At 39.3% G+C, this 26,102-nt stretch overlaps 2 protein-coding genes and 1 long non-coding RNA gene across 4 annotated transcripts; 1 reads left to right on the top strand and 2 right to left on the bottom strand.

Moving 5' to 3' along the window:
* Nucleotides 1-573: 573 nt before the first annotated feature.
* TRMT2A (tRNA methyltransferase 2 homolog A) lies at nucleotides 574-8,371 on the bottom strand. Its single transcript, XM_083803482.1, has 11 exons — nucleotides 7,530-8,371; nucleotides 6,684-6,792; nucleotides 6,014-6,195; nucleotides 5,001-5,115; nucleotides 4,606-4,721; nucleotides 3,927-4,038; nucleotides 2,952-3,074; nucleotides 2,262-2,337; nucleotides 1,597-1,713; nucleotides 1,275-1,371; nucleotides 574-958 (listed from the first exon to the last, which is right to left on the bottom strand). Exons 1-11 carry the CDS (start codon nucleotides 8,147-8,149, stop codon nucleotides 655-657), a joined length of 1,971 nt encoding a protein of 656 aa, XP_083659608.1. The 5' UTR covers nucleotides 8,150-8,371; the 3' UTR covers nucleotides 574-654.
* A 33-nt stretch (nucleotides 8,372-8,404) lies between these two features.
* Nucleotides 8,405-18,299, top strand: RANBP1 (RAN binding protein 1). 2 transcript variants are annotated; one of them, XM_083803541.1, is made up of 6 exons: nucleotides 8,405-8,543; nucleotides 9,883-10,019; nucleotides 11,462-11,619; nucleotides 13,256-13,384; nucleotides 15,445-15,510; nucleotides 16,460-18,299. In XM_083803541.1, the coding sequence occupies exons 1-6, from the start codon at nucleotides 8,529-8,531 to the stop codon at nucleotides 16,579-16,581; spliced, it is 627 nt and encodes a 208-aa protein (XP_083659667.1). In that variant the 5' UTR covers nucleotides 8,405-8,528; the 3' UTR covers nucleotides 16,582-18,299. The 2 variants fall into 2 exon arrangements, with proteins under 2 accessions (XP_083659667.1, XP_083659666.1); XM_083803540.1 differs by having other exon boundaries at nucleotides 16,457-18,299.
* LOC310883368 lies at nucleotides 16,615-26,047 on the bottom strand. The gene is made up of 2 exons (XR_014573495.1): nucleotides 25,966-26,047; nucleotides 16,615-24,123 (listed from the first exon to the last, which is right to left on the bottom strand). It is a non-coding gene; the product is annotated as an uncharacterized lncRNA (long non-coding RNA).
* Nucleotides 26,048-26,102: the final 55 nt, after the last annotated feature.

Genomic DNA, 26,102 nt, shown 5'->3' with positions numbered 1-26,102 from the left:
ATGAATCTTGACTGGACAGCAAACTCATGCAAGGGTAGGAATCTCAAACAGGCTTATCCTCACAACCCATAAATACATGCAAAGTGTGATTTAAGGTGCTAAGCTTTGTAGTTCTTAGGGTTCACTAACAGGACTCTTGCTTATGACCCAGGTGCCTGCAATATATGTTTATTGTGTTAAGATTTTGCACAAAATGCAACTCAATTTTTCTCTTATTGCACAGTGCTTTGAGTAAAACAGTTGGGAAGATAGCTTAGATAAGATCTTTGAATCTAGTGCAGGGATGGTGTTGAAAGCACTGTGTTCAAAAGTACTTCAGTTATAACCTCAAAAACTGAGGAAGTTGCGTTCAAGCTACTTTCTCATTCTTCAGCAATATACTTGTGGGATAATGTTTAAGGCTATATCACAACTGTATAAAGAGCAAGGCCACTATATATATTAATTCACTCACCTTGGTTTCCCTCTGAGGGCAGGAGGAGAAAAGCAGGGTTTAGCTTAATGGTATGTAATCCAATTTAATTCAAATTAGTATTATGATGAAATAACTTAGAAGCCTTGCCGTCACTCTGTTGTAGAGATTTATTACCTAGGTGTTACAGCAACAACGTTATTGAAGCAGTTAACAAGCAAAAGCAGTTTCTGGAACGTATCTCACAGGACTTGAGTTGATTCCCTCTCTTTGGATGTTGTATCCGTACATGTATCCATAGAAGTTGTCTGGCTTGCATCAACCTTAGATGGGTTGGTACTGTCCAAGCACTCTGAATCACATCCTGCTGTTGTGACTTGAGTATCATCAGGCTTTGCTTCTGCAGAGCTTCCGTTTGCATATTCAACCCTTTCAAAGAATATCAGTAACTCACAGTGCCTGGTCTGAGGGAAGAGATCCACAGCCATCGCTTTAACAGGACGGAAAGAGGCTCCTTTGACTCGGTTGGAAGGGGCACGGCACAGACTTGATGGGAAAGGGGAACACAACTGTATTAGTACTTTAGTGTACTGTTCATCACTTAGAAGAGTATACTACTACTCTTCTAAGAAAGGTTTTTCTTTCCCTAGCCTCATTCCATAATACGGTTAGTCAGCACCCCTACTATTTCCATTATTACACATTATTAGGTAACACAGCTCCAAGCTTGCTTTGTAGCAGCTGTCAGCTGTTCCACAGTGAAAAAACCTCAGTAAACATGATTTAAAAGCCTGCCTCAGCCCTCCACCCCAAAAAGCAATTTTTCTTACCATATTTACTTATTTATACAAGAATTACTCACTCTATAAAGTTATTCATTGCAGCTCTGGGATTACAGGATACATAGATAAGCTTCTTCAGCTGTTCAGCTCTTCTAATTGCAAGGATTACCTTGGAATCTAGATGGTCAAAAGCAAGAGAGCTGATAGCGAGTTGTGTGTGCATCAACAGACTTCCAGAACTACTCCAGGTTGTACGCCAGCATGAACAAAACTAGTGGAATACTCAGCTGCTTCAAGTTATAGTTGAAGCCTCACACTTTATTTGTTCTGCTCCTGTTTTCTTAGGCACACTACTAAACATCAGCTAGGAGAATGGACTTAAAACAGAGAAAGTAAACTTACGGAGTCCTGCTCGTGGCGGATCTACAATGGTAATTAGGTTCTGGGGAGCTAATATGTTAATTAAGGAAGGAACAATATCTTCAGCCTTCCCACAATGAAATTCGATGTTATTCAGTTCTATTAAACAAAGAAACAAGGTATTAATCAGAGTACTTACCAAGCCAAAACATCGTTCATTACACTCAAGTTGGATATTAAAGTCTTATATCTTAGAAACTATGGGTTATTTAGTCTACCCTGATCCCATTGTAACATAAACAACCACTGACTGGTACTTCAAATTATTTAAACAGCAATAACTTACGCATGCTCTGTTACCTAGAATAAAGCAAAAGCCCATGAAAAATAGATGCTGTTAAAGAGTTTTGTTTATGAGGCTAGATGGAGCTTCGTTTCACATTTACATTGAAATGTTCTAGTTTATAAGAAAAAAAAGGTAATGTTGGCTGTTAGTCAACAAGAAAAATGACTGCAGAGATTAGCATGCTTGTTTTCAGGAGAAATAGTTAAAATGGACAAGATTACTATCAACAACATGTAATTTCAAGCTCCTTGGATAAGGTGAAGAAGAATTAACTATGTAACTACTATGCTTGGAAAACAAAGAATGCTTGGAAATAACTATGCTTGGAAAACAAAGATATTAGAATTTTAGCTTAACTAACCATTTATCTGGGCATTCGCTTTGGCATCCTGCACAGCTTCTTGGCAGAGTTCAATTCCAATCACTTTCTTTACTTTCTACAGAATCAAGGGAAAAAGATCAGCCTATGGTACAGAGATGTAAATACAACGGTTATTCATAGCATCAGCAATTAACTACTGCATGTGAACTTTGACTTACAGGTGGTTAGTTTTCTAGCTTGCAGCTAGAAAAGAGTCCATGAAGAGACCTGTACAAATAACAGGGGCTTTTTGACTGAAATTCTCAGATGAACATCATCTATCCCATTAGACTCCTGTTATGGTAGGTTTTTGTTTTTTTGGAGGGCCAAACTTCCTTTATGCTTTTTACTCCACTTCATAAAATATGCAAGTATAATAAATATTGGTTATTCATATCTAAAGATTTGTGAGAAAGCTCTAACTAGTTAAGTAGACAAATCTTTTCCAGTAAATTTTCCATGCTCTTTTGACTGAATCTGAAGATAATTCAGGGTATTTAACATAAGAGTGAGCTTTTGTAATGATTTGTTAAAACAGCCGCAGGCAATTTAATTAGAAATTTATTTTAAAACTTAAGATATTATGCATTTCATTTCAAGTACATCAGGTATTTTCTTTCATTATAAGCACAACAAAAGATTCACACCTGACTTAATTGTAGGTTATATCCAGGAAGAGATGTTACTCACCTTGGCTAAAGAAATCCCGATAGTTCCTGTACCACAGCAAATGTCAAGTACTGTGCTCTCTTGGCTCAGTTGTGCCCACTCCCTAATGGCAGTATACAAAACTTCTGCAGCCTGTGTATTTACCTGTGAAATTACATGTCAAGTAGGTCTACTTCTTCATAAATAGTAAATGTTTTTTTAATAAGTCTTGTAAAAGCAGATTATTTTTTTCTTTCTAAGAACCAACTTCACACATAAGTTATCATCGTATATAACTGATCTACGACGTCACCATTGCATCCTAAAAGTATCATTCCTTTCTGAGAAGGAATGTTTTGGTATCTATATTCCACTGAAACCAAGACATTTTCTACAGTACCTAAAAAGTAAGTTTGAAAACTAGAGAAGATAACAAAAAAAATCATTAAGCAAAATGCTACAAAACAAAGGATTTTAAAAATACTTCTGGTCCTTGAACAGGAATGGAATGAGTAAAGATTCAAACCCAGGAGAATATAACCATGACAAGACACTCAGCAAGCTTTATTTTAACCTCGTCTGTAAACCTGCTTTAATATAAATGCTGTAATTGTGCCTTCTTGTTAAGGAAGGGTATACAGCAAGTTCACCAAACCAGTGCCTCTATTTTGCATTCTCTAACTTAAAGGGCAAGTAAAGTCCACCAGATGAAAATAAATAAATGCATAATAGTAGCCTAAAATCTAAGGGAAATAATAGAAAATACAGCTTATCTTCAATGTATTTATGATCCCAGGTGGTAACATATTTCCTTCCTATTTCAGTAGTTATTTTCCATTTACATAGCAGAGACTACTTACTTGTTGAAGCTTAAAAGCGTTCAAAGGGAAGAATCACATTTTGGAAACATAAAAGGTTGAATCTCTTAAATATGTAGTATCTCACTACACTGCAACAGCCAATCTTAGAGACAACAATGCAAATCCAGGTAAATTAGAAACTTAGTATCACCCTTACTTGAAAAAATGCATGAGGAGAAATTCTAAATTTTAGGCCAAGAATTTCTTCATATATGTACTTATCACCAGCCACATGCTCCAAAGGCAAGTCTTCTAGATTGGGAGATTTCCTGGTAGAAGGGGAGAAACAAACAAACAAACAAAAGCAAACAATTATGTTTGTTACAATTTTTACCAAAGCTGTAGTCATCTTAAAAACTGTATTACTGCACAGTAATTTATAACATTGCAACATTTATCACATTCTTTTAGAGACCACCTTGGAGTTTTTTCTTATAAATCTCGTTCCACTGACACAAACAGTTTGACCTACATTGTCTCTAGATGAAGATAATGTGGACTTTGTGTTCTGTGGAAGACGATGAGGAGATGACAAATTACATAAAATAGGGAAAAAAAAGACAAAATTTACTTGTTGATAACAGTAAGTAGCCATCTAATACAGCAAACACTTCCACAGCTTGACGGCCACCAACTAGTAGCAGGTTCAACCCATGAAAACTGTAGCTGCCTTTACTCAGCGACCGCTACAGGAAAACTGGAAGACTCAAGAGTCTTGTGGAAAAGGTAAATAACTGTTCAGCAAAGTAATAGTGCTGCTTCTACTTTTAGGAATTAGCAAACAACAAAAATCCCACTACCACCAAAATTCCCCATAGCAAAACCAAGTTCCTTACCTTTGGCCTTCCTCCACAAAGTACAGAGAAGTAATGCCACTGTCCCTTCCCGTCCCTTCTGTGAAGTATTTTGCCAGAGAGACTTTTAAGTCAGCTAGCTCTTCTTTACTTAATTTCTAAAGGTTTCATTTGAAAAGAGAGAGAATAATAATCTTAGTGACTTAGAAGATATGATTTAGTGTATGCCTGCTATATACTTCTATATGCTTAAAGAAGGCATACATTAATCGTTCATTTGCATTTATCAGATTATTCTAAATGAAAAAGCAGTACTGCAGAGTAAACCACACTAAGTCATTATTCTATTTCTCTTTCACATTCACTATTTATAAAATCAGCTCTATGTAATTTAAAACTGTGCGTCTGGGCTGCACATTATATATCATCTTAAATACCTGAGGATTAAAATAAACAATTGCCATAATGTGGCCATTCCTGCTGGTACGGACTGTGAGCTGTTTCCAGTGACCTTCATAGGTTTCTGGGCTGTAAACTGAGTAAGGAGTTGACCTGCAATTTTCAGAAGCTCAGTTACTTAACAAAGAACTATTTTTTGCATGACATTCAAGTTGATTGAAACAAAAGCAGCTCACCATGCAAAGTGATGAAAAATGTTAAGTACAAACAGAGACTACATTGATTTGTCAAGAGAAGAATGACTTCCAAATCTTAATTAAGAAAAAAAAGAGATTAATAGATCTCCAATCGCAAAATAATCTCTCCCTAGCTTTCACAATCCTCTTACCTCTTATCCATTTTAACTCATCCAAAATTACAGATAGGATATAGGCAGCCTCTCACCACACTCAGGGAACGACACAACTTTTTATAAATGCCTTTATCAGCTTCTGTGTTCCACACTAAGTTGAAACTTTCCATATTCATGATTATTCTGAGTTTTCATTCTTCAGAATTTAACTGCTTTTTAAAGCAACTGCTCCTGTTGTAAAAAATGTGACTGCTCACAAAGTAACCACTTTTGTTTTATTGACTTGTAGGCTGATTCTTCTCTAAATCAGCAAAGCACGCAATTGACTTTTGTTGTTCAAATTCCTCTTTTAACAAGAATTTTTCAGAATAAAATTTTCTTTACAGTTATTGGAAAAAGCTCTTAAATAACAGGCACTTTCACTTGTAGACTTACATATCTCATCGCTAGCAATAAAGCTGTGTTATGCTGGTATCTGCCCCTCCATCTCAAAACAGCTGAGCAAGAGCAAGGGACATACACCCAATGATCAAGGCACAAGACGTAAATGTCAAAGAACTGCTAAAGAATGAGACTGGTATATCCTTAGGTCATAAAGCTCAGAACAAACACTAAACTTTTCATATTTAATTTTATGAATATATTTGAGTATTTAAGACATCAAAACATTTACAGAAAATTCAATTTACTTATGCTCACCTTATGTAGTCTTGAAATGCTTTTACTACTTTTTTGGCAATAGCAGGAATGTGAATAGTATCAAATGGCTCCACTACAGCACACGTACCACCCTTATATTTGCCAAGACGACAACCCACAGTTTTGTCTTCCTGATTTACACCAATCCCAATCAAGAACTCACATTTGTTGCGATATTCGGTCTAGATTTAAAATAAAGTTATGTAAGATATTTATACAGCACCTACTTCTACATGCCAAGTTTGTCCTAAAACCTTCACATGGTTAAACGTACTTGCAAAAGGCCACAAGACATTTCAGTTCATATGGAGAATATTCCTGAACTTTGATGTATGAGAACTAACCACAATAATGAAAAAGTATTAAGTAAATCATGTTATTCTAAGAGCAAAATACTGCATTCTTTGAAATATGTTTGTATTAGCTTACAACACAAACTTCTGGGGACAGCATGCTCATTTTATAGGTAGAATATCCAGTTAACTGTTTCTCTGCTTCCTGTAAATATTTCCATACACTATTTACACGAAAGGCTATGATGTCTAAAATTCATCATTCATTACACAACAAAGACAAATACTCAGTTCGTCTGCAGTCTCTTAAGACCAAATAATCAATTTAGCACTGAGCTCATCAACCCCATTTCATCCTCAACCTAGGATTACATTACCTGTAACGGTGATGCTTTCACTCCCTCTACCGGGCAACACATTTTATTATACTTCTGCTTCTGCAGGAACAGCCAAGGTAATAACGCTTTGTTGTTATTTCCTATTTCCCTGCCCAAATCAAAAACAAACATTTAAAAGTACACACTTGGAAAAAGTAAAGTTAACTGTTGCACAATATTTTTTTTCCTTTTTAAGCTAGGGCATAAGAAAGTATCAGATTGCCAGAGGAAGAATATCTCTTCTGAAATAAATGCTTTGTTTAACAGAGAAAAACCCTCCAATTTTACAACAACCATAACCTGGCAAAAGAAGAGTTAATGCAGTTACAAAGGTTAGTACTAGATTTGGCAAGGTACTGATGCACGAACAGAATTCCAATTGTATCTACATGATTAGGTCAAATGATGGAAAAGATACTTTGATCTGCAAAGACCAGACTTAAAAAATGAGGGGATTATCTAGGAGAAAACCCTAATGGTATTTTGCCTTCTCTACATATTGCCTCTTAAATCATTTGACAGGTGCACATTTTTTTTTTTAACTTCAGGGGCACAAACATCTTTCTGTTTAGGCCCATGGCACTACGGACTCCCAAAATGATGTCCTTTCATTTAGTGATCTTTCGAAGCTGACCAAGAACAGCAACAGCAAGCTTTGCCAGCTGGAGCACTTCTTCAGCCCTAGCATCACAGATGATCTTTTATTTACTTTGTCTGGGATTTGTTTTTTGACATCCCTCTAACCGGCTTTATCTTAGAGATAGCAATCTGCTCAAACTTAGCTCTATCCCACCATAACCACGTCTCAAAAGACCCAGGGCAGCTTTACAACCAGGCATTAATTACTTTGCCAGCTTCTGCAGCACTTGCTCGCATTCTTGCTTCTTTCTGGCCAGCTGCTCAGCGTAGGGCACGCTCCACAGCGGAGTCACCACATCGGCTATCTGCTTACTGAGAGGCTCCTCGGGGCCAGCCACCGACGGGGCCGGCCGCTTTGCCTCCCCTGCCTCGCTCCCCTCGGCCTTCTTCCTCTTCTTCGCCATGGGGTCGGCCTTGGGCTTGGCCAACCTGACGCTGAGCGCCCGGCCCTTCCACAGCACCCCGTGCAGCGCCCGCGCGGCCTTGTCCCGCTCCTCCTCACTCTTGAACGTCACGAAGGCAAACGTCTGCCGCCCAAAGAGTTTGATCTTGTGGGGGCTAAGCCCGTACTTGGCGAGGAACTTTTTCACGTCGTTGAAGCCAATGTATTTCGGCAGGTTCTGTATTTCCAATTTATAGATCTCGGAGGTGAACAGCTCTCCCTTGGTGTACCCGTACACGTCGGGGCCGGGTGTGGGGTCCCCCCCGGTGCCGCCTCCTCCTCCTTCGCCACCAGCACCACTACCACCACCACCACCATCTCCTCCTCCTCCTCCTTCCTCTTCAGGCCCGGCCGCGCCGTTACCGGCCGGCACAGCCACCTCCATCCCGCCGCCTGCTGAAGCCCAGCCGCGCCGCGGTGCTCAGTGCTTCCTACAGGAGAAGCCCGTTAACTTTTAGTTTGTTTTTTTTTTAAGTCCTGATTCCCTTTCGCAAGCCCCGCGTCGCTCATAAAAAACGAAATAAACCACAGCGCGGCGAACCGCGGCGCGCCCTCAGGCAGGCGGCCGCCATCTTAGGCCGTGGCGCGGGGCGGGAGCCGCCATGGCGCGGGGGCTGCAGGGAACGCGGCGGGGCGGGGCGGGGGCCGTTTCCCATCGGGCCTTGCGGCGGCGCGGGTCGCGGGCATGAGGTAAAGGCGGGAGGGGCGGGGGCGCGCGGCAGGAAGCGCGGCGGCGGCGAGCGGAGCGCAGCGAGCCCGGGCCCATGGCGGACACCAAGGTGCGGGAGCGCGGCTCTGTGGCGGCTAACGGGCGGGCTCAGGGGGAGCGGGGGGCGCTGAGGGGGATATAGGGGAGGTCGGGGGGATGGGAAGGGGGCAGTGGGGTGGGGGAGGGGAGTAACGGAATCAGGTGGGGGCGAGGCCTGAGGGAGGCCGCGGCGTCAGCTCCCCCCCCCCGCGCTCCCTCACGCTCGGCCCTCACGCTCGGAGGCCGCGGCCTCCCTCAGGGGCCGCCTGGGTGCTGAGGGGAGAGGAGCCCCGCTGCCCTGCCCCCCCCCCCCCCCCCCCTTAATCCCCTCTCAGTGAAGGGGGAGCAGCCCCTGTGCCGCGGGCCTGTCGCGGCGGGCCCGGGCCTGCCGTTGTAACGGGCGCCGCTTGCACGTGGCCGCCGCCAGGGCCTGGCCTGGCGCCGAGCGGCCGCTGCTCCTCGGCCCGGCCCCGTCGGCGGGAGCTGGGGCCGGCTGCTGCCCCGCGGGGCCTGCCCGAGCCTGCGGCTCCCGTCCCGCCTGGGCTGGCTGGGTTCTGGCTATCAGGAGTCATTTACAGCGCTTTTTGTTCCCTCACCCCCTTTTTTTTTTTTTTCCTTTTTGTTACCCAAACAGCAACAACAAAACAGCCCCATCGGGTCCCTTCACCTGAGCTAACCGCGTGCGGCCTCATTACGCTTGCGGATGAATTCCCCTCGCAGGCTGCGCCGGGGGTGGCTGCCGTTTGTGGCTGCCGTTTGTGCGGCAGCCGCACGCTGAGGGATTCCGAAGCTCGGAGAACGTTAGGGCCGGTTCCCCAGCAACCAGATGGGAAGTCTCGTCTTGGCCATTTACCCGTTAAAGCTCCCCCAAAGAGCGTAGTCGTAAAGGAAAAAAATGATTTCGTGACTGTTGCAACAGTGCTTCAAAAACACCTCAGATTGTTGGGAATTCTAATACATAAGATGAGAATAATGAACTTACACTGCTTTTCTGGATGTAAAATGTCTCTTAAGCTGCAGTACTTGTTTTTTGGTTTTTTTTGCTGTTTTTTTTCCCCTCAGTAGTGATAGGTCATTAGCCACTAAGCAGCACTAGTGTATTAGAAGCATAAAACACATTCAGCAGGAAAAATAATTGGTGAAACTTTTCCATTACCAGAAGCTAGTGGGTAGAACTAAAACGTCTAGTTCTGCAAGACCCCTTTTTTCTTAGTATAATTGTATGTTGACCTTAAAGCAATTCATTTTCATCTACAACTTTGGTTTATTGTTACAAGGTATTTCAGTTACTAATTTTTAATCACTGAGTAGTCTTGAATTAAAGTATATAACAAATTTTTCTGTTTTTTTTCCCCATCTCCCCTCTCCAGGAAACCCATGAGGAGCACGATACTTCTACTGAAAATGCAGATGATTCTAACCATGATCCTCAGTTTGAGCCCATAGTTTCCCTTCCTGAGCAAGAAATAAAAACTCTGGAAGAGGATGAGGAAGAGCTCTTTAAGATGTAAGTAGAATATTTCTGTGTATTATCTAGCTGGTTATTAGACTTTAACTTGAATGTGTTATGAAAAAGCTGGTTAACTAGTTAGGAATAAGGTAGGCTGGTATTTACTGTGGTGACAGAGATTGAGTTGGGGAATGATTGACAATAATGTCCCAGGAAACTGAATAAGGTCTGGAACAGTGCAAAGGAGCTGATACTACGACTCTGGCTTTAATATGGTTTTGTTTAGCCTAAAAGAAAGCATTAACTTGGATAATAATCTGTGGTGTGATGGTGTGTAATCACAGTATAAAACAAATAAGAGAGAAAAGGATCTCTTTTTGAATGCTGGTTGTTCTGGTAGCTAAAACTGGAAGAGTTACGTAGTGCCATTTGGGCTTAGAAGGAATGACTTGCTTTGGACAACAGTAGTTCATCTGCATCAGAGCCTATATTAGAAGTCTAACATCTGCCACCTTCTCTTGAAGAATCTTTTTAATTACAAGCCCCGTCCCTTCTTCTTGTATAGAGAAGTAGAACGCTAAGCTTCTTCCTGAACATTTCTTCAGTGACCACTAACTTCTGCTTGCAGCAAAGACTGCACTTCTGAAGTTCTTAAATTGTGTCTCCATATTGATGCTTCCTTGCTACATCCAGAAGACCAATGTAGAATTTGTGCTTTTATCTGAGATGTAACTATTTGGAATTAGTGTTGCTTGGGCAAGAGGATAGATACATTTTATCCTGTAGTGTGAGCAGGTGCTTCTTTTCATGTTAGCAGTGTCTTAAGCTCTTCAGGCTATCTCTCTAAGGTCAGTGTTGACTAACCTCCCAAACTATTGCTGTTTCTTCTTTGGTACACACACTGCCATCTTGGAAAATTAAAGAATGAAGTTCTGAAGCAGGTATGTTGCACTGCAGTGCAGCACTAAGTTTCTTTTATTCTAACTTGAAGAATAGCAATAGCTAGAGGTTTGGAGATGAAGGGGAATGAGTGGCTCTGGAGGGTGAGGCACTTTGTTAACCGTAGATCAAACACTGGGCTTGGAATTATACAAGAGTCTTAGTCTTGATATAGCTGTTTGATTGCTACAGCCAACCAGCAGTATTCTTCATTCAAGCAATTGTTTCCTAATATTTACCTAGAAATGGTAGCTATAGCAAAGCCTGTTAATTATTCATTAATTTAAAAGATTATGTACACCAGGTATGTTTATCATCCTCCCCAAAAGTGTGTTCAGGACATAACGAAGTACAGTGTATGTTATGTATTTCCTAATGGCTTGTTATTAACCTTGAATATATAATATCAGTTTCTAATGTTACATGCTGAATAAAAGCCGGGGTAAAAAAAAAAAAAAAGTGTTGCTTTAGAAAAAAAATCCACTGTATTGTACAATTGAGCATGTTTCAATAAATGTTCCTACATACAGGCTAACTTCTGAAATTCTCTCTTCTTTAAGGCGAGCAAAACTTTTCCGATTTGCGTCTGAGAATGACCTACCAGAATGGAAAGAACGAGGAACTGGTGATGTAAAACTCCTGAAACACAAGGAGAAGGGAACAATTCGCCTCCTCATGAGGAGGGATAAAACCCTAAAAATCTGTGCAAACCATTACAGTATGTTATATGTTATATTTGCCTTTTTTTGAAAAAGCCTGGTGAAGCCTCATACACTGAAGGTTAAGAGCCCAGTGGCTTTTTAGTAGCAGCTAGAGAATTGCTGCATCTTAAAGCAAATGTCTAACTTATATTACTGTAAATATAGTCGTGTCTTGCTCTGTGCACAAGACTGCAAGTATCAAAACCATGAGCGCTTACTTTTATTAGTGTAAGGAAGCTGTAGTTGGGTTTGGGAACAGCCTGCAGAGCTGACACTGAAAGTGTTACTCTTTCTTTCTTTAGACTAATGGTGTTCTAAAGACACTTAAGTTTATCTTGAGTAGACGGACAATCTGTTTGCTTACTTTCTCATTCTTTTATGAAAACAAGCCAGAACATACATTCCTTATAATGAACAATATTGAGGCCTCCACTTCCTGCATTCATTTAAAAACAAAATATTGAGAGCAATTGTAATAATTTAGTATCCTGAGTTAAATGGCTGAAATGGTAGAAACAATACTTCACCATTTGAAGGCAGATGCTGAGGTGCTAAACTTGTCTGGCTGCCTTTCTCTGCTAGTGAAGCAGACTGAAATGAAAGGGGTACATTCAGCTGATTTATTCAAAAAGAATATGTATTGAGAGCTGATGGAGCAGGAGGGGTTTGTTCCTTTGATTCTTTTTGAATAAAAACAAAAATGAAGTGAAACTAAATTTGAAAGTCAATTTAGCAACAAGTAAACCAATTTGGTAATGCTTCATGTTACCTGATTGCTTTGGTAGTACGCAGGTTTATATAAAGGTATCTGTGGAGTTAACTTACATTTAGGTAAGTTTGAAGTACTTGTTTAATGTAACTTAATACAAATCTGTAGTCAGAAACAACGATTATTTTCTTTGGGCAAATCTTTTCAGAAGGTCAGACTTCAGAGAACTCAGGTGTTCCTGTGTAGTAAAAATGGTTAATAGAAAAGCAGCATAGTCAGCAACCAATAGGAATAAACCCTTTGCTTAGGAAAAGAACTGTTGCATGTGCGCGAAACTGTTCATAATTGGCAAATCTATAGTGTCCATGTAATCAATTTTTTTCCTGGAAAAACTGCTTGCAGTATAGATTTCTTTACTGAATTTATGGCGATTCACATACAGACAAAAGGACTCTTTTCATTTATGCAAACATTAAGTGAAACAAAACGTAATCCCATCTCTAAATTAAAAAATGCAAGGGAATGAGTTGACTATCTTCAGATTTTCAGACATGGGTAGTATGTTATTTTCAGTGGGCAGAAGAATGCTGTTTTTCTATCTGTGTGCCTCTTCATAAACTATTTGACTGTTTCTCAGAGTTGTGCTTAGTGTCTGCATCTCTTACAGTACAGCAGTCATCTTTTAAAACAGAATTGAATCAAACTCCATTTCTTAACTAAATAATGGTGAATCCACCATTCTTTTATATAGTAATGGTGTTGCATCATTTTATTTGAGGACGTAAAGAAAATTATATTGGACACTGTTTTCTATGTATCAAAAAGTATTTTTTTGTAAAGTGCTTTACATAAGCATCACAGTCAGCTGTCCATAAGATGTACGGAGGCTGGTGTGGAAAACATTTACTATTATGTTCTGTACCACTTTAATGCTTGCTTTTCAGTCACACCCTTAATGGAGCTGAAGCCTAATGCTGGAAGCGACAGGGCATGGGTCTGGAACACACATGCTGACTTTGCAGATGAAAGCCCCAAGCCTGAACTTCTGGCAATCCGTTTTTTAAATGCGGAAAGTAAGTGGACTGGTGCTGAACTTGTGTTGATTATATGCTGTATGTTACGCTACAGGTCCAAACACTACTGTAAACCTCTGTTGTACATAAAGCATAACTTAGCGCTGCACAGTAGCATTAGCTAATTACTGCTTTAACTGAGAGAAGTCAGTTAATCATTTCACCAAATGTACTGACATAAAGTATAATAATTAGATCCTGAGTAATATTTACAGAGCTTTATGCTCTAGGAAACTTTTTTAACTTAAGTCATTTCAGGCAAGTGTAATGCTAGTTACAGTAAAACTAAAAGCAGTAATGCTGTGGGGGTAGAGTTTAGTACATGCAGCTTGTTTTCATTTGTCTCAGTTGCTCAGTTCTAGTTAAGACTCCATTCTTGTGTTAGAAGCAAGGAAAGGAAATACTGACCTGAGATGTGGTCCATCTGTCTTAGCGGAAGATACTTTTATAAAATAAAGGATGTAGCATCTTAGTTTTGATTAAATGGAATGTTTGGTTAATTAAATCAAATGTGACTCTCATACTGGTTGGGTTTTTTTTTCTGGAGTGACTATGCTGACTACCAGAATAGAGTTGGTCCCTAATTACATATGGATCAGCTAGTAGGGCTGAGTGCCACTGCAGCTTTTCCAGCTTTTTGGGATGATTCAAGGAGTACTTTCATTTTCTTTTTTTCAAGAGGGGAAAAAAAAGAAAAATACTGTTGCCTTACTACCTACCACACAAGTAGTTAGTGTACTAGCCACCTTTTCTTTCTGTATGCTAGATGGGTAATAAAGTAGCTCTGTATTTTGAAATGCACCCTTTCTAGTCCAGCATATTTTATATAGTAGTGCAATCAGCTTGGCTTTTACCTCTTGCTTGGTGTCAAACTTCTATGTATAGGCTGACCTTTTTAATGTTGATAGTGTACCAAGGCTATATGGAAATGTTGTGAGAGAAATACTATCTTGTTTGCATACCCATGGGATGGATTTGCCTGCATCAAGGAAGAATTTAGTAGATCTCATTGCTTGCTTTCTTTTCCTCAAGTCTCTAGTATATTGTTTAGCCACATAAAAATGTGGTCCACCTGCTTAGTGCTTGCTTCTTAACCAAATGTGAAATGAAAAGGTTTGGGTAATTATTTGCCTATCTTTGCAAAGTCTTTCCCTCTCCTTTTCAGTAGAGGTTGTATAGGTTATTAATGGTTTTGTCTTCTGTATTGATAGAGTTGTCCTCTGTGTGTTTACCCTTTGCAGTACTGACTAAGCAAATAACAGGTGAACAGGCATAAATGTACCCTTCATGTATCTTTTCTTTAAGCATCTCAAAAAGAGTTAATATTTTCCTGAGCTAGTTTCATGGTGGCTTCTGAATTTACTGTGAGGCAACAGTGACCTCATGTGGTCAGTAGTACCAAGCTGACATACCATGTTACCATTTTTATAGTTCTGGTGTTAGAAAGTACCTTGACTGATCAGCTTTTGTCTCTCATTGCTTGTTTTATTTTTGTATAAACATTATTTATTGTAGCTTGATTAAGCAACTTAGACATATGAGGAATCTGTGCTTCCCTAGCTACTGTAATCAGGAGCAATTTAAGTCCAGGTCTTTGGGTATTGAATCTGAATACTCTACTAATAGGCTTTATCTTCAGTACTTAATGCTGAGGCCATAAGTTATGGTACAGATCTGAAGTTCTTCTGGGGTGTAACATAGTGGAGATGGAAGGTAGTTCAAGGCTAATCCTCAGTCTTCTGCACAGTCATATTAGCAGTCTGTCATCCTTATTTTTAAAGGGCAGGGATAGCTGGACTACAGAACAGCTCTTTCTGGAGTCTTGTGTTAAATATTTTCAAGGTGCAAAATAGGAGGCTCTATTAGACTTGCTCAAGACAAACTGCTTCTGCACAAAGATGGGATTGGAGAACTTTGCACAGCACTCTGATTTTAAACTAGGTCACTTTGAGTGCCTGCAAGTTTTGTTTACGCAAAACTTCTGATTTTGAGGAAAGACTTGAGAAGTATTCAATGTTACAAGGAGATAAAGCTAATAAATATTGTCTTTACTGAAACAGATGCACAGAAATTCAAGGCCAAGTTTGAAGAATGCAGGAATGAAGTAGACAAGAGAGCAAAGAAAGGTAAGGTTAAGTCTTAAGTATTGTACCGTGCTACTCTTTTTGAGTGCTTATAACCCCCTGGAGTATCATTGTGCTTGAGCAGACTCACTCTGTACCGAACTGCAGGCTTCAGTTCAGGTGCTTTTTCTGTCTGCGAGAGTAGTAGTTCACAGGCATGACAAATGCCTTCTTTTTTTTTGTAGAAGGCTGTTACAATTGCTTTTGGGACATGGATTTTTTGGAACTGCTAGTAAAGAAGCATTTCTGGTTCACAGTACACAAGTGAACTGTGAGCACTGCAACCACAGTGGTGTTTCCTTCCAGTTTACTTGTGAAATTTCTGGGAGGGAATCATGAAAGCAGGATACTCTGTTCTTATAATTGTTAATGTAAATGAAGCTGTAGCATTTCTTCACAGGCCTTTTCTATTTAACAGCTTAATTCATTGCATTTTGTAGCTGTCTCTGTGACAAGACAGCTTACCTTGTAAAATAAACATTTCCATCTTCCTGAAGTACAGATTACAAGCAGTCTGCAGTCAATGCTCCTGATATTTACATGAGCATTTTTCAGTCCTAAGAACTTCCTGACTGTCTCAGTTTCAAATTGGGGGAACTTGGGTTTCATAAGGATGTTTTTAATTTAAGATCAGCAAAAGCTAGGGACTTAAGACATCTACTTGACTGGATGTTGTATGGGGTCTGTTACTAGTAGCATCAAAGCAGACCAAATGTTACATGTTTCTCTGTCACTATGATTACACACTAGCATCAGAGGTATCTACCAAAGGAGAAGAAACAGAATAAATCATTCCATTGATCAGTAAAGAACTTCTTTGCTTTTGTTCTTATTCTAAATACCAGCCATCTCTCTCCTCCATACCCTCCTTATCCTCTGCTTCTACTTCCCTTGTTATAGGAAAATTGACTGCTGCCTGTATGTAACTTTTTTGTCATTGATCTCTTAGCAGGCACAGACAAAAATGATAGCGCTGACAAAGTTGCTGAAAAACTAGAAGAGCTTTCTGTAAAGGAAGAGAGCAAAGAAGCTGAGAAGAAAGAGACCAAGGAAAAAAATGAAGAAAAGCAATAAATCATCCTGGGCCTTGCAGTTTTTCCTTTATAATTTTTTCTTCCTTTTTTCTTTTTTTTTAATTTTTATTTTTACAAGGGACTTTATAAGGAACTGAATTCAGTGTTCAGATTGTTTTTTCTAAGCTTTTGCCCTTTTGAAGATGTCTTCAGAAAATCCATTCCCCAGTCATGAAAATGTACTGTGCTAACTTTCTTTTCCATAGTGGAAACACTTATTTATGGTCATCCAAAAGAGTGAATAAAACAAACTTGAAACAGCATCAGAGGACAGAACTGAGTTTTCTATATACTTTAAAGGCTTATGAATACATTTGTTTCATTGGGTGTTGATATTCATATCATCATACCTGTGGATTGACTAGGTTCACAGACTTTACCAAGAGGGAAGATTAAGACTGCATATGTGTTTTTTTTTATGGCTTCTGAAACTGTAATGTAACAGACCTTTCACACCCTTTCCTGCTGTGTGTTCCTGAGCAGGGATTGTGCCTGTGTTTCTTGAAATACAGCAGACTTGTGGCATCAGCTGATAGAGCATTTCTGGCACGCTATTACTGATGTTTCATTAGACAGGGAAAACAAAGGTGGGGGAAGAAATGTATTATGTGAGACCTGAGTAGCATTTTCTTTTTACAAAACAAAATTTCACCCCTGCTGCTTATGAAAGTAGTTAATATTAAAAACACTTGAGTCTAGCACAAAGTTGTAGCTGTCATCCCAGATCTTCCATGATGTGCTTCTGGCTGACTGAAGGCAGCACTGGTCTCTTACACTAAGGCATATACAAAGGAGTTTGAGTACCTTGCTGTGTGTCAGCACATAACAGTTAAACTCTAATTATAAGCTTTTTTTAAAGGCCTTGGAGCTTATGTTGTTTTTTAAAAATTGGAGTGGTTATTAACTTGTAAGATGTGTGGTGGGAGGCTGTCCCTCTTGAAGGGAGGAGTTCTGGCATTCAGTTAAGTCAATTAATTGTGTTGTACACATTTGAGGGTCAATTTTCTTGCCAATAATGGGCAAATTGATCAAATCTCTCCCCGCGAGCATTTACTGTTTGTCTGGTTTCAAGTTACTGCTAGAGAGTAGAAGAAATTATAGCAAGTGATAAAATCAACACAATGTAAGTCTCATAGATTGAGTTTTGTTGTTAACCACTAATACAAGGATAGCATTAGATAGCAGTGGAATTCTCTATTACCGTTCCCACAATTATGAAAACTGGACAAAACTTGCTAAACTTCTTATGATACTACTATCAGATAGCAAGACCATTTTATCTTAATTAAAAGGCTCTCTAAGTAGATCAGACTTTGCAATCAACCTGAGGAAAATATAGTTTAAAAAAATCTTGTATTTCATCTTAGCACTGCCTTTCGATGCTACCATGAACTAGTCTTAAGTCTGGAACTGTAATTAAGGTACTCACTTCATTCAAAGTAATTCCTTTGGTGTTGTGCATGTTCCACTTCAAGTATGGCAGATATCAAAAGTCTCTTAATTAACAAAGATGGTTGAAAGGAAAAAAAATGTTCTTTAGTGTTTCTGGTTTGGAAATAAGACAAAGTTCTTCTGAAGTACTTACCATTTGAATGTAGAAGCCAAATCTTTATCCATGAGTCACTGTAAATTCTCTGATCTGATAATGTCAAACAGTGTGTCTAAATTGATAGAAATGACATTTAAAAACTTCAAAATAAATTTAAATTTTCATTTAAAGGATTTGCTTTTTATTTAAAGTTAACTCTTACTGGGAATGTATTTTTAGCCTGCAGGGGCAAACTGGTGGAAGCTACAAAATGTATGTGTTTGATTTCACTATCAAATCTTGTGCAGAAGGCAGGAGGAAACAATTTGTTTAACGTTAATACTGACAATGCTGCTTAATTTTATTACCTTCTTTCTCCTTCCCTCCCCCTTTTTCACTTATTCATGCATACTTAATTGATTTCAAGACATTTCCCTTCCTGTTTAGGTTAACTGATCCATGTTTACAGTTCATGGATTACAGTCATCCTTACTGCAAGTCTGCAATCTCCAAGAGCCAAGTTATGAGGACCACTAAGTAAAATACTTCCTCTGGATAGCGTTTGGCTGAAGAATGTGTCAGTCTTCTAAACTGAAGACTGGCTAGTCAATGTTCTGATCATTTAGAAGCCATAGGTGTGCTGCGCTACAAATTAAAAAGTAGTAAGTACTTTAAAAGTCAATCATAGTGAAGTAAGGTTTTTAAGTCATTCTAATAATGAAGTTTCATGTGTACATGCCACAAGTTTCCAAGAGATGCCCTCAAAATGTTTTTATAGCTTTCTGTACACTGAGTATTGTAGAGTTCTATTTGATATGTCCTGTTCACCACCCCCCTTCCAGTAGTCACTAGATACTAAGCATTCACGCTTTTCCATCTTCACTGTGGTATTCTCAAGACAACAGAATCTGGCCTGTCTCTTTGGACAATAGGGAATCTTAAAATAATAAACTTGGCTCCAAAGTGGAAATAGTGCTTTGACAAAAAGGTAGGCTTGTAATGTAGAAATTCTTTTATGAATTTATAGGCAACTACAATTACCATATGCTAGTTTTTAAAATAGCAGTAACCAATATGATTTAAATATCTGAACCTGTTTGAAGGTATTGTCATACAAAGAATGGATCCTGCGAAACTTTATGTTGTTCGGACAGTACAGAAATCCAGTGAATCTTTAAATAATTTCTGCACCTTATCAAGGTGTATTGGGACTTTTTTCATCAACCTGGAATCAAGGCTATTTGAAGGCTATTTTACAAGGCTGTGGTACTTTGTGGAACAAACACTGTTGTTCACTAATTTCCCTTTTGCACCCTGCGAGGCAAGGTAACTCCTAGCATGCTTAAATGTAGACAAAAATCATGGGGAGTTAGTTGTGTTAAGGTAGCCAGTTAGAGAATTTTTAAGCACTTCTATAACTGAAAGGTTACTGGGAATATGACAAATCTTACAGAAAGTGCAAGTGAAACTTTTTAGGAGGTTTTAATGTGTTTTTAATAAAACTGGAAACTATAATGAGATTAGTGAAGTATTGTCAGGTGCTAAATTCTGTAGCTTGTACCAATTCTTCTTGCTTCAAGTGCAAAAAGATGTAATCTAGCCAGGCTTAATAAAAGATGAAATGTAGCCGGGCTTAATAACCCAGCCTTTGTTGGTACTAATGGTTTTATGTGTAGAAAAATGGATGGATGAATGTCTGAGGACACCTGAATGAAGAATTTAACTTCAAAATGGTAGTTTTTAATGCTCATCAAAAAATATATACTTAACAGGTAGTTAGTCTTAAAAACAGACTTAAGTTTATTATTATAAAAACAAATTCGAGGTAGTTCTCTATAAATCCTACATTATTCTGAAGACTACACTTTTTTCTTCAGGAGTAGGATTGCATTAATGATAACAATGTGTCTCATTCACAAGTTTCCAACAACTCCAATTTGCTGTATTTTAACACTGTAAATGATAATTTTCCGGTGCAATAAGGTAGATTGTATCAAATACATTTGCTATGACACCAAAACCTCAGAAAATTAAGATTCTTCTCAACACTAAGCAGGCATGAGAATGTTGTGGATTATTTTTGATGCAACATGCTCAAGAAATGCTTGTATTTTACATACAAGACTACGAGTCTGAGCAGTTGGTCCAATTTTGTTCTAAATGTCTTGAAACTGACTTGAATAAAAATAGAAAGAATTAAGTGGAAAAAATAAGGGATTACTTTGTACATATATCTTCACCATGGAAAGAACTGTGATGGGGATGTGCCCAAGATGACAAAAAGGGATGAGGTCTGGAGACAGACCAGCTCTCTTCTCACTCTGTGTAGATGGTGGGGAAGTATTTGGTTCAGAAAGTATCCCTAGCCTGGGCTGCCTTTCTTGCCTCTGAGGCAGCACCTGCAGCTCAGACCAGCTGTACAGCAGTAGTGTGGATTTCCTGGTTTGAGAATCCATCAGGTCCAGAAGGTGGATGCTGTGCTTTATGGCTAATGAGTCATGATGAACTCTGACATCCCACAACAGAAATGCTGTGCCTTCTGCTGCTTCATGTTCCAATGTGTTCACTTGAATAACTGAATGGAAATGTTAAATGTTAGTATAAACTTTTTTTGAAAAAGCTATCCAATTTGAAGTTTAGAGAACTCCATTTGGTATTTTACTTATATTGAATAATTGCAACTATTTGCGTAAATACTGAGATGGGGGAGATTATAAAACTGACATTATTTTGATCTCCTGTACGGGTTGTCAGCAGCTTCCAATGTGATTATTAAAAACAAAACCTCTCTCCAATCCATCTGAAATGGAAGGCTTCATAGCCTGCATTTATGTACTTCTGTTCCCAGTATGCCTGTATATTCTGGCTGGTCATGCTTGTTTCTAGCAAGCTATATTTTCTAAGCTGTATATGGCAGCTAGTGTCTTAATTTTTGACTAGTCAAACTGATTTCAAAGTGTCTTTTAAGTTGTTGAAATCTTATATGTGTGAACTTGCAGGAGTTAATTGGTGAGGTGTTTGTAAAAGTGTGTTTTTTTGTTTTAACTCTTGCCTTTATGATGGTTTCTGTAGGATTTAAAATTCTTCCCAATTAGTTTTAGCTAAAATTACTCTTGCTTTAAAATAAGAATAAGAGGGATGATCCAGTCCTTCGCTAACCCTGACTAAATCTTTGACAATATATCATTTTCAGAGTCAGGAGATAATGAAAACTAGCTGCAACAGATCAGAATTATTTTGCTTGATGAAGAGAAGTTTGAAGTAATCAGCTGTAGAGTGGATTGTACATGTAAGTGATTTCTCAGACTATAGTTTAAGTGAAAACAAGATGCCCTCTCAAATGAGAAGCTTGTGCAATTGCTTAATAAGGAAATCTTCAAGTTGTGAAAATGGACAAGCACGGGAGAAAAAAACTCCTTATATTTAGAGCTGGATAGTTATTAGTATCTACAGCTATAGGTATCTTAGGGATTTATAATCACTCGTGTATTTTTCCAATAGGCAAATTTAAGTATGGAGTGTTTTTGTCCACTTCTGCCACACTGGGCATTAGACACTTAAGACCTTTTCATATTTGAAAGACTTTCGAGTGTAAGTAGTTTGCTACAGTCTCCTAGTAAAAAGGCAACCTATGCTAGTTCCTTAAAGTATTTCTACTAAAAATAATTTTAAAAGTGTTAATAGTGAAGCTAGAGTTTGTGGTATATAGTTATGTTGTTAACCAACATAATGACAAATCTATTAAATAGAGAGATCAGTTTCTAGCACAATTCTGTGTTAGGTGTTATGTACTGCAAACATTTTTATTTTGCAGGTGTCTGCCAACTGGAAGTATTTCATAAGCATTGTACTCTTAACTTTGTTTTCAGCTATAAGTCCAGTTTTTTATTGTTGTCTATCAGTCTTCACTGCTAACTTATATCAGATAGCTCATTGTCGTGTAGATATTAACTGTTGTATCAAGATGTGCATTTTATTCCTGAGATAAGTTAATGATGTCACATGCTCTTGTCTATTCATACTGTCCTGGCTGTCTTCATTTCAAGCAGGTAAAAGTATATAGTTTTCTAATGTTATTTTTCCATAAAAGCAATTATAGCTATGTAAATATCAAAAAAGATGGTTTGGGTATTAAAATGATCAAATAGCTTGTATTCTTTGGAGGGTATTTCACAAGAATACCCTACTAGGTGTAATTAATGTTACATTGCTTCACATTATTGGTTTTAATATCTTAATTTCTTTGCTCGTATATGAATTATGGTTGGCTTTCTGAGTTTCAGCAGCATCATTTGGAGTAATATTCCATACTGGCAGAGGAGAATTACACTTTATAAATCGTTTTAAATGGGATAGTTTGTGAATCTTAAGCTGTTCAGATGCCTGTGTTATTCTGAGTAGCTCCTTGTGGGAATCGCATACGAACTGGTGTGTTGGTAAAGTAATCCAAATCTCATAATAACTGTAAGTTGACATGCCCCATCACTGCAGTTGGGAAGTGCATGTTATATGAGTTCTTCTATCCGATACATCTTAAGTGAATCCTATTCCATGGAAAATGGTGATGTGAGATTTCTGTTCAGGCTACTGATAATTTCTTGATAAATCTAGTACTAAATAAACTTGAACAACTAAATGAAAATGGTCATAATAAAGTTCCAGTGGGTAACGTAGTGGGCCTTGTTTGTACCCATAAAAAGTCTAGCCTTGCTTGGACGTCTTGCCTGCACTATGTTGTGCCTGGTGATCCTAATGTCCTCTGTTTTGGGCACTGTAAGTTTAAAAGAAAAACAGCATTTACTTAACACCTGATTGCTGAACCTTCACTGACCCTGAACACTTTGCAGATCACTGGTACTACACAAGCTGGCAAGTACATTTATTATGGTAGCAAGTCCAGTACGAAAAGGAGAATGATTTATTCTGATCATTGTTTAATGACAACAGCTAATATGAGCTGGGAGCTAAATTGCCTAGTGACCAATAAAAGATGCCAGGGATTTTCAGTTCTTCAAGGTGTGCAAAATAAAAGGATTTTCTTAACTGTTTAGCTGCTTCCCAGCTAGCATTGATGCCATGATTTGGTATGAAAAGTGCATGGCAGTCAGGCTTTCCTGAAGCTTTCTCTGCCATGTGTTTCCTTTCGTGTTACCAGCTTTCAGAGCGTGTCTCCAACACAACTTCTGTGGTTGGCCTTTTCTCCTTTGGGATAAAACCTCAGAGTAAAATCTTGCAAAAAGACATGCAGTTACTAGCCAGACTCTGCCAGATTATTTTTAAATTGTTCTTTGTAGCTGTATTAGTTCTTTGGGTAGACATTAAATCTTTTTCTAACTCATGCTGCCATCCCTGTTTACCTCAGGGCTGCCAAAACCTTCTGGCACACTTATCACGTAGTGTGAATCCAGAAACTACAGTCCATGAAATAAAGCTGTTCCAGAAGAGCGGTTCTGAGACATGCCTGTTCTGCTTGAGTCAGGTCCTCCTCAGGCATCGTTACTGCTTGAATCCTAAAGTGATCTCATGGCTCTAGATATACTTGCCTCTTAATACTGGGACTGAACATTGCTTGGCAGTGCTTTATTCTGTCTTGAAAGTAGGTGTTTTCAAGAACTGGAACATTAGTGCAAAGGAAATGAGTGAACTGGGGGAATTGTTGTTGGACCCCCCAAATCCCACCAATTTGTTGTTTTCTGATAAGTAATCTGCAATGTGCAGCGCACACAGAAATCATCTCAAAACACATCTCTGCCTAATGCTGCCTTGTAACATGGAGCATCTGAACCTTCTTTTGAAAATGCTGGTTCTGCATGACGCACTCTTGCACAGATAAAGTATCTTGATCCAGAGGATGACTGTGCGGACCAGGCTTGTGCTGCTATCTTTAGGATCATTTCAGGTTTGGAGATGTGTCCTTTTTGTTGCTATGAAAGCTGCAACTCTTAATCCCCTGATACCGCATGCTTACAGTTATCTTTCAGTGTCGTTCTCTGCAAGTGTTGCATGACTGGAGGACTAAAAATAATAATAAAAATAATAAAATCATATTTACTTTCTGCCAAGTACTTCTCTTCATAAGGTGATTGGCTCGAAATACTGGCCCTCTGAGTGGGGCTGTTACAGTGAGGCTGTGGAGATGCATTCAGGTGTCCAAGTGGTAAGAAAGCCATGCTGTAGGGTGGAAGGAGCAGGAACACTGAGTCTTCCCTGCTTGCAAAGGTGCGTTTGAGAACTAGGCTTTCTAGCGTGGTGAGAATCCCTACAGGAAAAATACAACTGAAAGTGATGAGGTGCAGAGAACAGAGTAAGAATAGTCTTCCTTAAGTGTAGCTCCCATGCTCACACTTGCTACTTCTCAGAAAGGCCTTGTCCTTAGAAAGAATGAAATTTGAAATAAATTGCCAACCTCCAAATATGCACCTTGAAAGGTACTTGTGGAGACCCTATTGCATGTCCATGCTGAAAATGCAAATCTGACACCCACTTGAGTGGGGAGATAACTTCTTGAATAATTTTCAAGCCCTAAGAAATGTAGTAAATCTCTCACTGTCCATTAGAGGATGCTAACCAAACTTCATAAGCTGTCTATGATACTTCTTGTAACATTTTCCAGTTTAAAATAAAATCAGTGTAAAAATATCAGGGTTCTGTTTGCAACTGAAGTTTTTCACCAAGAATGTTGGCTGAATGGGGAGGAGTACAGGGCCTGAACTGATAAAAGTGATAAAGTCTCCGCCTGGTTCGTGCAAGTAGTGCTAGACTGCAAAGTCTTTTGGGGAAGTTCATTTAGAACTAACTTGTGATGTGGGTGTATTAGGTGTGCTCCTAAAATGCATCTTCTGGATTAGTTTTTATTCAAAAGGAATCTAGTTACGTACTTTGGGGCCACTCAGCAACATGCATCAAACATGCATCAAACCATGGTATGTGAGGGTGAATGAGAGATTTGCTTCCAAAGTACACCTTTGATCCCACTTAATATGCTAGTGGAGATGTACCTGAAGGCTTCAGGTTAGAATGCAGAGTCTGATTCGGTGTAAAGTTGCTGACCTTTTGATTAGTTGTGAGCATTTTAAGAACCATTTATTTCAATAATCTGGCGTGACAATGAGTAGTGAAGCGTAGGAAACAATGTACCCTAGACATTCAAAACTAACCAAGTTGTTGTCCCTCCTTTACCTCAGAAACCTGACTTTGGAGCTCATTTTAAGTTGCCTTTTGACTTTAGTTAGTCCCTTTTGGATAAAACCTGGTGCTTTTAAAGTTGTTCTCAGAGGGCTGAGAATACTTACGGGGGGGGGGGAGACAGCAGTTACTAGCAAAAGCAGATTTCACATAACTATATGCCTTCAGGCTGGAACTTGCTGGATTTGCTTATATTTAAAGCTGATGCACACAACTTTATTGCAAACCTTGCAAAGCTCAGGGCCTGTACTTGCTTTTTTGTTGGATTTTTCTTGTTCTGTTCCAAATACCTCGAGGACTGTAGAGCTCATCCAGTCTCTTAAAATGGTGATTGTTAATATCTCTTCAGAACAGGAGCCGCGTGTATACCTTGTAAGGTAAGTTTACTTTTAAGAAGACCCAACAGAAGCTGTGAAGGTGGCTTTCATTGTCTTATGCAGTGGGTACTTTACCGGCCTGTTGACAGCTGCAAATGGAGCCCGAGCTGAGGAAGAAAACAGGACTGCAGCTCCTGGTTTCGATGCATAAATTTCCAAGTGGCCCTGCACCCTTCCTCCCTGCGAGGCTTTCCTTGTGCCTGCGCAGAGCTGCCTGCTGCGAGCGGAGGACCCGTTTGCACAGCGCTCTCTAGAAAGCCGCCTCCATGAACTTTGCGATATTACCTTAAATTACCTCTTATTTCTGCCTCCTGGCGCTCAGGGCTCGTTCCGGAGAGCAGCACGGTGCCGTTCCGGCTGTGTTCGCTCCCAGTCCCCGCAGCATTAGCAGGGCGCAGCGGCCCCGGGCCGCCCCGCACCGCGCCTCTGGGT

This window comes from Anser anser (assembly GCF_964211835.1).
Source record: "Anser anser genome assembly, chromosome: 18".
In the NCBI taxonomy this organism is placed as follows: Eukaryota; Metazoa; Chordata; class Aves; order Anseriformes; family Anatidae; genus Anser; species Anser anser.
The sequence above is the reverse complement of the archived record's forward strand: the minus strand, read 5'-3'. Positions and strand labels throughout refer to the sequence as shown.

Excerpts from the sequence above, each read along its gene's own strand:
- RANBP1 (XM_083803540.1), top strand. Across the intron at positions 11,620-13,255 it reads AATCTGTGCAAACCATTACA|TCACACCCTTAATGGAGCTG; the intron begins GTATGTTATATG and ends CTTGCTTTTCAG. Across the intron at positions 13,385-15,444 it reads CCGTTTTTTAAATGCGGAAA|ATGCACAGAAATTCAAGGCC; the intron begins GTAAGTGGACTG and ends TTACTGAAACAG.
- TRMT2A (XM_083803482.1), bottom strand. The coding sequence starts at position 8,149 with ATGGAGGTGGCTGTGCCGGCCGGTAACGGCGCGGCCGGGCCTGAAGAG. Across the intron at positions 6,196-6,683 it reads TGAAAGCATCACCGTTACAG|ACCGAATATCGCAACAAATG; the intron begins GTAATGTAATCC and ends TTTTAAATCTAG. Across the intron at positions 5,116-6,013 it reads GCATTTCAAGACTACATAAG|GTCAACTCCTTACTCAGTTT; the intron begins GTGAGCATAAGT and ends TGAAAATTGCAG.